The sequence below is a fragment of the Carcharhinus amblyrhynchos genome, chromosome 30 (genome assembly GCF_965287045.1).
Source record: "Carcharhinus amblyrhynchos chromosome 30, sCarAmb.v2.hapA, whole genome shotgun sequence".
Classification (NCBI taxonomy): Eukaryota; Metazoa; Chordata; class Chondrichthyes; order Carcharhiniformes; family Carcharhinidae; genus Carcharhinus; species Carcharhinus amblyrhynchos.
In genome coordinates, this window is record NC_137353.1 from 29,193,220 (window position 1) to 29,205,695 (window position 12,476).

Sequence of the window (12,476 nt, forward strand, 5' to 3'; positions counted from 1 at the left end):
ATCTGTCAAAAAGGAAAGCATGCAATTACAGTTCAATTTTTCAAAGTTGGATGACAGTGAGAAAATTACATTTAAATTGGACCATGTTGGTCTCCAGTGAATGTAGAAAAAAAGACATGAATATCATAATAACATTGGTTGACAAGAACATTCTTTTTATTCTATTCAAAGAAATGTGAACTTCTCTGAACCCTCTTGAGGGGAGCTAACCATAGTATAGAAAACAATAAAGAAGAAAAATAACTTCAGGAAAGAAACCTGTGGTGAACAGATATCAATGCTCAGCATGGGTTTCATCTGATGCAAAGATTGTGGGTATTTCATAGTTTTAATCCCACTTTCGTCTCCCTCTCTGCTCAGTTAGATGGCTTGTTGTGAAATCTTGTAATGCTAGCTGGAATTTCCCGCATTTTTGTTTTGCTGATTGCCAACATAATATGGAAAAATTTTACATTTAAAAAGTGACCTGTCATAGATTATCCTGCATCAAAGCAGTGGCTTTGATTCTGTAGTTCTTACCATGCAGACAACCCTGAGATCAGCAGTATACCTGGGAAATGAATCCCATCTGTGTTGTCCTATTTGACAGATGAAGTTGTTAATGTAGTGCATTTAGTTTAAAATAGTTCCAATGCATTTCACGCTGATTTTAAGGAATTAAATTTTAAACATTTTGCAGCCTATAAGCGTAAATGACAAATGCATTATCTGTCAACTTGACTAGTATTTTCACCCCTGAATGAGGAAGTTGAGTCAAACTCCACTTGCTATATGTCTAGGCTTATTGACTTTCAGATAAGACATTGCAGTAAGGCCATGTTCTTGTGGATAAAGCAAGATCGCAAGATACTTTTTGAAGAAAGGAGAATTCTCCTAGTGTCCTGGCCAACATTCCTTTGACTGACTGACTTTTTTCAGTTAATTTACTACTTGTGCAATCTTGCTGTGTACAAATTGGCTGCTGCATTGGACTACAATAAAAGTGATTGGACTTCAAAAACAAAGTTGGATATTCAGCTCTTTGAGTGATTGTTACAATATGATTGGGTGCAATATAAATGGATTATTTTATTCTGACCTGTGAAGGGGGAAGGATTTGAAGTATTAGTTAATCAGCAATGTGAATGTTTGTTGCTGTCAGTGGAATCTCGCAGTAGTTGCCAGGGTCATCCACAAAATAACAGTAACTACATTTTGAAAGGGAATTAATTGCCTGTGAAGTGCTTTGTGACGTTCTAAGGATTATTGGACTTATTTTGTAGTCATTTTATTATAGTAATCATGTATGGATTGGCTCCATGCAGTAGAGGGAATGTCTTTTTTGTTGTAAATGATTTTCGTTTTCTTGAAAAAAGAATTTCTCTCCTGAAATTTCATGTATGAACTACTGCAATCAGTGCAGGCAAGCTGTTTGCTCGTCACATTCTGGTGTCATCTGGTGTACATATATTTCCAATTAGGTAATGATAGGGAGCAGAAGTCCTGGAATAGTAGCTACCATCATGTATGAAATTGCAAGTTAATTTGTGTAGAGCAAACTCTCTCAAAAAGGGATAATTGATTCACTCATTCGTTTTTAGTGGCTGAAGGCAAAATGTTGAGCAGAGCACTGGAAGAATTCCCTTCTCTTTCTTGAAAAGTGTTATGCGGTTTTTATTGAGTAGCTGAAATATTAGAAAGGCAAAGGCATTGGGGCCACTTGCAGTATAGAGCAGAGCTCAACTAATGCTAGTATCATTATTTCGCCACTATTTTTGCGTCAAAAACTGTCATCCAATACTGCATCCATGGCACCATACTTAACTGTGTTGTTTTAAATAGAAGGACAATATCTAATAATGGGAGCTATTGGAAGTGGTTTGTTCTAGTTCTTTAGTAGCAACGATAGAGCTCGGACTTTATCTATGAAGGCAAAAAACTACAGATGCTGGAATCTGAAATAAAAATAGAAAATGCTGGAAAAACTCAGCCAGTCTGACAGCATCTGTGGAGGGAGAATAGAGCCATATTTTGAGCCAGGATGACCCTCCACCAGAGCTTAAACAAAAACTGAAAATGCTGAAAAATCTCTCATCCTCAAAACATTGGCTTTATTCTCTCTCCACAGATGCTGTCAGATGTGCTGAGTTTTCCAGGATTGCCCGTTTTTGTTTTGATTAATAGATGAGTAATGTACCATTCTGAAAGCCCAAGAATTTGTCACAGAAGTTCTATAGGTCCAGGAGAGAAGAAGAACTGACTACAATAATTGCATCAATTTTAAAAGGCTGGTGGATACAGTTGGCAGAAAGTTGTTGATGATTGATATAAAAACTTACTCTCTCAGATTTGAGATTAGACTAATGCGTGGACTTAATCCTATATATTCCTCAAGAAATTGGGATACGTGGAAGAGATAAATTAATTAATTCTGCCTGTTTAATCTGTTGGGTAATAATGGTCTGTTTGCTGATTATCATAGGAAATTAGAGAGCTGTTCCACCATATTTTTCCAAAAATTAGCCTTTTCTTAAATTTTTTGCTTAGATGTTAATATTACTGTTAATGGATGATGGATAGTATACAGAGTTTATCATCTAAGGCATAGGATAAGTACAATTGTGTTACTTTGTTTTGCTTTTTATATGTCTACAAGTTGTGTGTGATAAAACATCAGCAGTAAGTGTTGAGTCCTTGTTCTTTAGGCCATGGTCTCCTGTCAGATGTTGTCAGAACTGGAGGAAGTAATCCAATACAAGCTGGTTCCAGAGCGCAGGGAAATCATCAGGCAAACCTGGTGGGAACGACTTCAGGCAAGTTAACATTTATTCTAACGTCTTTAGCAATCAATCTGAGACGAGGTACACATTTACCATTCAACCAGCCAAACATATTATGAAGCTTCCTTGGGTGTCCAGAAAGAGTCTGGATATCAGTCAAAAGTAGCAGCCCATGCTGATTACTTTCCATTTCACGCAAGGAATATAAACACTGGCTGGTGGATTAATCAGAAGCCAAGCACAATTGTTGAAATAGTGGGCTGGATTTTATCTTCCCCTGCTAGTGGATGGCTTTCCTAATGCCTACCTGCCTGACCCTGACCTGTTTGAAATTTTACAAATCACTTAAGGACCTAATTTCGCCACCACCAGTATTTTACTCATGGCAGTGAAGACCATGCCATGTGGGAAACCCACCTGCTTTAGCTGTGCGAATGGTGTCAGACAGAAGGGTGAACCTCCATTATGGGGCCATTGGAGGCATCCTCCATTAATCCTGAACCTCATCTCCTGAACCCTCATACCCTCACCCCCAGCTCTTCATCTAGACCTCAAACTCTGAACTTACCTGGAATCTCCAACAGGGTAAGACTTCCTGAAGTTGCAACAGTGGTCAATGCTCCCACCGATGCTGTTGGGACTACAGAGCCAATCCAATTGACCAGTCGCACTCTTAAGGCAGGCTTCTAGTCAAGGCAGAGCCAGAAGTCTCGCCTTAATGCTGCTTCCAGAGTTAAAGCTGACCAGACTCCGCCACCCCCAGCCTTTTAGCTAGGGGATGGGGTGGGAGGTGGATCACAGTGACTGTAAAATCTATTGATACAGGAAATGTAAGCTTCTGTATCAGAAGTGGTACTTCTATTTTTTCAGCATTTCTGCAGATAATTCAGACATGCCTTTAAAAAATGGATAAGATACCATTATGTATTCTCAACTTTAGTGCCAGAGCTCTTCTCTACCCTGTACAAATCTGTAAATCCAGTATAATCCTTTTCATTTTCAAAATCCTGCTTTTTAAAAAAAATTCTATATTCCCTATTGGATTTATTTTGCATTATTTGTAAGTTACTTCCATACACAGTTTCAAGGCCACGGTCATTTCACTTTGCTTTTTTCTGGTGTATATTTGAAGGAAAGCAGAAGTATGTTTAGACAAGCGCCCCATTTTATGTTAAACAGAATTTGTGAAGCTTCTATTTAAGACAACAGTCAAGTCTCGTTTACATATTCCAGACTCGGCATGTAAAAATATGCAGGAAATTTGAAGCTGTTTTTAGTTCATGACTTTTTTTCACAATCAGGTGATTATATGCCCAATTACTGGCTGCATCTGAAGGCAAATAGACCAAATAATCCGTTATTTCATAAACCTTAGCTGTTCAAGTTTTAATTTAATTTTATAGGAGTGTGTTTTTTCAATTTGTTTTTTTTATTTTATCCATTCATTGGCCACTGACATTGGCAGGCACAGCTCAATGATGTAAGCCAGATCAAATGGTGTTGTATGCACTAATAATGAGATCTTTGGTTGAGTCGCTATATCACACTGCCAAGTCAATGATTTAATGTTCCTTTTCTCCCCCACTTTCTGCTTTTCTCTCATAAAGGCATTAACTCATGCTGAGACACAATTCTAAAGTCTGGCAGTCCTCTGTTCCTGCACTCAATTGGAAATTCTTCGTGTGTAAACTAGGCAGGTTATTTTACTCCACATGTAGCTCCCATTGTCGAGAGCAAAGCTGTTCTCGCTTGACATCTACATATCCATATTTTCCAGCTGGTAATAGCGATCTAATGGGGGAACTGGATCTGATTTTTCCCCTCTTCTGTTGTCTTGCCTGAAATCAGCTAAACTGCCTTAAACCAAAGGGAGAGTTTGGCTCAGTCTGAGTTTAGTTCCACACCATGTGACCAAATTACCTGCTAAACCATAAGGAGATACTAAAACACTGTCACTTGAAGCGTGATCTTAACTTGCCTGTTCTACAAAAGCAATACCAACGAATTAGTACAATTTAGATCATAGAAAATAAGAACAAGCTAAGAAGAATTGTAGAAGTCCTTCAATGATTGTAAACACTTGTTCACCTCTAACTTCCTTGTATTTGTTCCACAGGGATGCCAGCAGATAGTAGAAGACTGGCAGCGAATCCTAATGGTTCGTTCCCTTGTCATTGGCCCACATGAAGATATGAGAACTTGGTTAAAGTATGCAAGTCTCTGTGGCAAGAATGGACGTTTGGTAAGCAGGCACAGGAGGAAATGCAATTCCAGGACTACACCAACCTCGTTTATGTTTTAACCTTTGAGTTATGAAATTCCTTTTTTTTGGACAGTGATAAAAGTATGATCCCATTACTTTGAATGAACTGACAAGCTATAAATCCACGACTTTTGCTTTAAAAACAACTCTACCGCAGTTCATAAAATGTTCCTTCATAAAATTTTCATTACAAATCAATCTCCAATTAAATCGCACACAGGGAGAGAAAAAATAAATGGAAAGGATTATTTGAGGGACTGAAAATAATTGAACCATGATGTGCAAACATGGTTCTGTCCTGTTTATTCATTCTAATCTTATTTTTATACTTAATTATAAAATTCTTCCCATATTTATAATAAGGGCTTTGTAAACATGGCCTGCTGTAATTTGCACACTGCAATCCCTCGACTAACACTAAGTCGTGAATAGAGCATGCAGTGTTTGCATTGGCAGTTTCCATCATAAATGTGGGCATGAAAACTTATATTGGTAAAAGTTGGCAGGAAATGTGTGGAGCCATATAATTTACAGCAAAATAATAAGTGAAACTTAGTCTTTTCTGGGATTATTTTTCAAATCTTCTCTGTATGCAACTGCTCTGTTTATAGGCCCTGGCTCACAAGACCCTGGTACAGCTGCTTGGCGTCGATCCTTCAAAGCACCTTGATCAACCACTGTCAACAGTTCACCCCCACGTCACCTATGCTTACATGAAGTACATGTGGAAGAGTACCCGCAAGGTAAGTTCCAACTCATGGTATATTGCTTAGGAATTACAGCCTGCAGCTAGTTCTCATGAGTTAATGGGCTTCATGTCACTTCTTCATAAATTAAAAGTTCTATACATATATATATATATAGCTTGAATAAGGTAAAATAAGGCACAATACTCACCACCACAGATTTGAACTAGTGAAAATTAACTTCTGATCAGGAGTCAGAAGGAACTTCTCAACTCAGTGACGATTGTAATAAACCACAAGGTACAACTTTAGTATATTTGGAGATTCAAAACAATTAGGCTGAGGGAATTAGAATAATGGAAGGTAAACTTAATAAGGCCCGTCAGCCTATTCTGTCCTTAATGCTGCCTGTATTTTGGAAAACAAATTGCTCGATATTTCCTTTCTTTTCTGTTAAGTTGACTGCAGAACTTATGCTTTGAATGAAATTACTTATTTTGTTGTTTCATTCTGATGGTTATGTTGAGATTAGTTACTCCTTGCAAATCATTTGAAATAGATAATTCTTGTTATTTGTGTCACATTTTTTCAGTTGCAACCAAGTGTAATAATTTTGACTTCAAGACTGCTGATGTCAATATGTATTACTACTAGTCCAGGACTCCAACTTCATTCTATAGTGACTTTTCACCATAACACTCTTAACATTTTCTGGAACACATTTCAGTCGCTTCTTTTCCAGTTGTGGGATTAATATTCTCAGTACATTCTTTTGTTTGGTATTGTTTCGTTTTTGTATTCCAGTTACTGAGCAATTGACTGTCTCTTTTAAGGGACCTATTCTCCCACTGACAATGACCATCTTAAACACATGTTTTTTTTTCTCAAATTAACGGCAGTGTAAAGCTCTCTTTGGACCGTGTTTCTGTCCAAGCAGCAGTATCACAGTCATAGCCTTATAAGAGAATAATTGTTCTCCCTGTCCCGACAGACCTATATAGGATACACGCACACATATTATCGACATTACCTTTCCTCCAGATTTTCATTCCTGAGAACTGAACAGCCAAGTCAGTGATGAAAGAAATTTGAAAGACGTGATCACAACTGGCTGTTACATATGGTATTACCATTTGATTGAAGCTGAAATTATTATTTTTAAAATAATGTCCTGCTGAAAAAAGGTCATTTTTATTTCCTCTGAATCTGTGGTGGCAGCAAGACAATTAGCATGGCAACTAAAACAACATGAGGACAAATTTGCTAATTATATAGACATCATAACTCTTTGGTGGTTAATTTGCTACATTGAATTTCCTGTCATCGTATTTTTGTAATTACATGTTGCAACTGTTTACCCACGAAGCTGCAAATAAAGTGTCCGCTGACAAACCTTCCTATGACGATTTGGTGTTACCAGAGGATTCAATTCAATCAGTCGGTTTCGGCATTTACCCTGCACTTGCACAAATTGCCCGAATCGCATTTAGTTACTTTCTCTCCATTTCCCTTAATTCTGGAAGTGATTTGCATGTCCTCACCACTCCATGTGTAAATTAGTTTTTTTCTTGCTATATCTCCAAAGATGTGCGGCTTAGGTTGATTGGCCATGCAAAACTGTCCCTTTAGTGTCAGGGGGACCAGCAGGGTAAATATGTGGGGTTGCAGGCATAGGGCCTGGGTAGGATTGTTGTCAGCACAGGCTCAAAGGGCCGACTGGACTCCTCCTGCACTGTAAGGATTCTAGAATCCTATGATTCTTTTAGTTCCCTTGCAGTCGTATGGTATTATACTCTGGTTCCTTAATATGTTGTCTCAAAATAGTTCCTGTATTAGTGCTTCATACTATTATTATACAGCAGAAATGCCCACTATTAATACAATTCTTTTTAAATGCCTCAAACAATAAATTGAGATGCTACTTTTATCATTTTTATTTGTCATGCTACTCAAAATGAGTGTCACACAGGAGCTGATAATGTAGAAGCACTAACGATTTCCATCACCAAGTCTTAGACTCTAATTGACATCAAGGCTTAAAGCAATTACTGTTTTTGGCCATTAAAGGGCCATAAGAACAGTAAAGTTTGCTATAACTGACAGCAGAATAACAACTAACTTGCATTTATAGCTCTTTTGATGTAGCAAAACCTCCCAAGGTACTTGACAGAAATCACAAAAATAGGTGCTGAGCAGCAAAAGGAGCTTTTAGGAGAGGTGTCCAAAATCTTGGTTGAAGAGTTGAGTTTTAAGGAGGTCTTGAAGGGATGGAGGGTCAAGGGAGAGGCAGAGGACTTTGGGAGGATATGCTAGAGCATGGGATGCAGATGGCTGAAGGCTCATCTGCTAATGGTGGAAGAAGGGATGTGCGAGATTTTGGATTTGGTGGAATGAAGTTCTGAGTGTGTTGGTGATAGGTATGGGGGGGGGGAGGCGTGGTAGCGTTATAGAGCTGAAGTTTTTGAAATAAATACTGAAGAGATTTAAACCCAATGAGAATTTTAAATTGGAAGCATTGGAAAACTGAGCCAAATAGGGAAGCAAGGAAGACAGCCAGGAGAGTATTGAGATGTTGGAATAATCAAGGCTGGAGGTGACAAGGCAGGAATGAGAGTTTTGCCAATTGATGGACTGAGGTAGACAATGTATAGAGATGGAAGTAAGGATTCTTTGTGATGATATACATATTTTGGTTGTCAACCTTGTATATCAATGTTGTGCTAGAGAAGTCTGAATAAAGAATTTGCAAATTTGACAGCACCTAGTAAAATTTTGCGAAGATTTAAATCCAATCTGTATATTAATCTAAGACTATCTTATGTTTTTGATTGGCTTTAAATGGAAGCGTCAACTCAGGGTTGATGGGAAGACTGGTCTTGCAAAGTCTAGTTCAACCTGAGGTCATGACTTGGAGGTTGGTACAATCAGCAGCAAGGGTACAGAGACTGAGGTAGGGGTCAAAAATGATGGCTTTGGTCTTTACTATTTTCAACTGAAGAAAATTGCAGCTAGTGGATGCAGAATAGTGTGTCAGTTCATTAATCAAAGTAGCAATAATTTATATAATTCTGGTAATGCAGCTAATGTAATGGTTTAATCTGGCATTGTATTTTACAATGTAGGCTATCTTCATCAATTTCTTTGATTTTCATGTGTCCAATTCTTGTTTTTGAACTGATATGTAACCTGGTTTGTGTTTTTTTGGAAAATGTACTGATTATATTGAGTTGGAATGCTACTCAGAACTCCATCCTGAACATTTTGTACAATTTGAAAAAAATGTGAGAATAAGAAATGAAACAATGAAGAAAGGGGGTCAGTCTTGTTGTAAGTTATTCAAATAACAAAACATTTATTAAACTTTAAAAGACGCAAGAAGAATGACCACAGTAGAGAACAACAATTATAATTAACCACAATGATGGTTACTTTAATGCCCTAACTGTTAGGGGCTGGGGATTTTAAATAAAAAGAGAAAGGTGTGGTTTGCACAGACACATTCATAATAACAATAAATTTATTGTAGGAGCTGTTTCCTATACAGAGTAGAAAATAAAACTAAAGCAGGATCCTGTGAAACACTCTGATGACATCACCATCAAATCATGTGACTGGCTCTAAAAGCAACCATGCAACCAATAATATATAACATCTCTCTCCCTTTACTTCAGTGGCCACGGCAACAAATTACTATGAGGATCAGTAATACTCTAGATACTATGCACCATTAATTATTGTACATAGTCCGTTAAAAAGTTGATCAGGTGAACATCAATGCCTCTATGGCTGTGTATGCCATTCTAGAATTTGGCCGCCTTGATCCTGGAAATACAATTTGGAACTTCAGTAGCTACTACTTTTGGAACTAATTCTGCATCATTCTCATGAGGTTTAGTTACATAGACACAGTTATCAGGCAACCAACTGAGTTTTCCCATAGTAGTATTCACAACACTAGGGACTAAAAAAGTTGCTACCATTGAAAAACTTGATGGAATTTTTGCAGGATTTGGTGAATCAGATCAGAATATTAGCAATAATGGTTTGCAGTTTACTTCACAAGAGTTTGATGATTTTCTCAAAATAAATAGCATATAAAATCCTATCTTATCATCCATCAACCAATGAATTAGCTCAGTATCATGATCCATAATCCTTGCAGATAAACTGATAATTGTCTAAACCCACTATCATATTGGAATATTGCTAGATCTAATATGGGAAATAGCAAACAGATGGTCACGTCTCGGTTAAGTTTAGTTTGGCATGGTTAACCTCTTTTTAAAAGAAGTTTTGCCAGGTTTTCTAAAAAGAGCAGGTAAAATCTACAAACTGCAGTTGGTCTCCCTTACAGCATTGTGTGCTCCAATTCACTGATATTGTGAGTGCACTGGTTGATGTATTTGTTCACCACAACAAATTTAAGGGTCTGTTTTAAAAAAAATTCCTGCTTGTGATAAAATAAATAATGGGGCTTCTACAACAATTGGTTATTCTATTAAAGAAATGATGCTGGTTGCTAAAAAATTATGCTTGTTGCTGAAGTATTATGGAGAGTTGATGAATTTGATTATCTTCAGAATTGTGGCTACCTGCTCAGCTGTCTCAAACTTTGTCCATTACAGTACGTTGTTAACCAATTAGCACAACTCCATTATTGCTCATACAGCAGGGTGACACAGTGGTTAGCACTGCTGCTTCACAGCGTCAGGGACCAGGTTTGATTTCCGGTTTGGGTCACTGTCTGTGCAGAGTCTGCACATTCTCCCCATGTCTACATGGGTTTCCTCCAGGTGCTGCGGTTTCTTCCCAAATCCTGAAAGGTGTGCTGATTAAATGCATTGACCCAAACAGGCGCCGGACTGTGGTGAATAGGGGAATTTCACAGTAACTTCATTGCAGTGTTAATGTAAGCCTTACTTGTGACTAATAAATAAATTAACTTTTAACATTATTTAAAAAGACCTTCAATGTCATCCTTTCTCCTGGTTTTTGTTACCCACCCCAATAGTAAGTTTGTAGTAGTAGTAGTAACAATTCTATTGCAACAATAAAATAAATCTGAAGAGCCAGCCTGGGACTCATTTGCAGAACATAATTAAAGGAGGGTAAATTCTGAGTGAAAGTATGAAAGTTGTTCAGACTGTGGAGTTATTGTTGCTATGAAGTAGATTATTAGAGGTGCTGACAGAGCAGGAAATGATGGATTAATAAGCAGCTGCCAGTTTTTATCTTTAATTGCCCTTTTTCTTTTGCCAACTTCACTTGCTTCCTTTACCTATGAACAGAAACAGTGCATGTTATTGTTGGAAGCTGTAGAGCAGTGACTGTTGTAGTTGCTGCTAAGGTTGCATTCAAATCTGATTTTGAAATGCAAGATGCTGAATAGTTTGTATCTAGCACTACCAGGTGAGCTGAGGGGAGAAAACTGAAAGAGGACAATTACGTGGATAGAGAATTTGGGGCTATTCTTACAGATGAGAAGATTTAATAGAAATAATCAAAATCATGAGGGCTCTGGAAAGATTAGCTAGAAAGAAATTGTTCCCACTGACGGACCAATCAGGGGCAGCAATTTAAGGGGAATGGCAAAAGAACAAATGGTGAGATACAGAAACCTTTTTATGCAGCAAATGGTTAAGATCTGGAATGAAAGTATGCTGTAGGTATAGTCAATCACAGCTTTCAAAGCAGAATTGAATAAGCAACTGCAAAGAGAATTTGCAGAGCTAGGGAAAAGGGCAAGGAAGTGGGACAAGCTGATTTAGTTTTGTGGAAATTCAACATGGAGAGGGTGGGCGAAATGGCCGCCTCATCCGTTGCCGTTTTATGATTTCTCTGAGGTGCAGCATTCCCCATTCCTCTCCACTTACCTGACTAATCCCTTGTCTCAGGTCTCCAGCATTGTCATACCAAACTGATTGCAAAAATAGTTCCTCAAGGTATATAGTGGTACTACAAAGCCAGACTCAAAGGGCGAGGTGAGCTTCTGTCATGTTTGCAGAGTCAGGTTTCTCATAGCAAAAATGAGGGAATATTTGTTTGAATGTTAATTAGTGGGTAATTAATGACCTATCAGAATCACATAAAACCAAAATTTTGAAGTTGGATATTCCTGCTATTTTATTATCCAGTTGATGAAGGAGAAAAACAGATGTTCTGCCTTGGTTGTTTGATACCTGTCTTCCTTCATCGGTTCAGTTGCTAATCGCACTTTCAGAATACTAATTATTTTTTTAAAATTAATAACTCTAGGAAATATTTTTGTGCAGATGTCAGTTTCAGGGAAGTTTGATTAAATATGGATATACATTCCCTTTAGCTACACTGTTCTCCATTATATACTTACAGAAACATTTGCTTTCCTTTTTTTATATTTTGCACTAATTTTCTTTCATAATTTTCCTTTATTCTTTTTATTACGTTTTTAATAGCCCTTTATTAATCTTTTAAAAGTTTCCCAATCTTCTGTGTGCCACTGGCCTTTGCAATATGGTGAGACACTGAATGTCTGCAAAGGGAAATAAATAGTTTAACTGAGTGGGCAAGGGCTGGCAGGAGTACAATGTTGGTAAATGTGAGGTCATCCATTTTGGTAGGAATAACAACAGAATAGACTATTATTTAAACGGTAAAAAAAGTCAGAGCATGCTGCTGTGCAGAGGGACCTGCGTGTCCTTGTGCATGAATCACAAAAAGTTGGAGCAGCAGGTAATTAAGAAGACAAATGGAATTTTGTTCTTCATTGCTAGAGGGATGGAGTTTAAA

General features: G+C 37.6%; 1 protein-coding gene across 4 annotated transcripts in view; it reads left to right on the forward strand.

Moving 5' to 3' along the window:
• mtor (mechanistic target of rapamycin kinase) overlaps positions 1-12,476 on the forward strand; it is a 283,244-nt gene that overhangs the window by 210,139 nt on the left and 60,629 nt on the right. For all 4 annotated transcript variants that reach the window (XM_080215404.1, XM_080215406.1, XM_080215407.1 and 1 more), the window contains 3 exons: positions 2,685-2,792; positions 4,876-5,001; positions 5,634-5,765. In XM_080215404.1, coding sequence (XP_080071530.1) covers positions 2,685-2,792; positions 4,876-5,001; positions 5,634-5,765 — 366 coding nt within the window. The remainder of the gene's footprint in view (positions 1-2,684; positions 2,793-4,875; positions 5,002-5,633; positions 5,766-12,476) is intronic.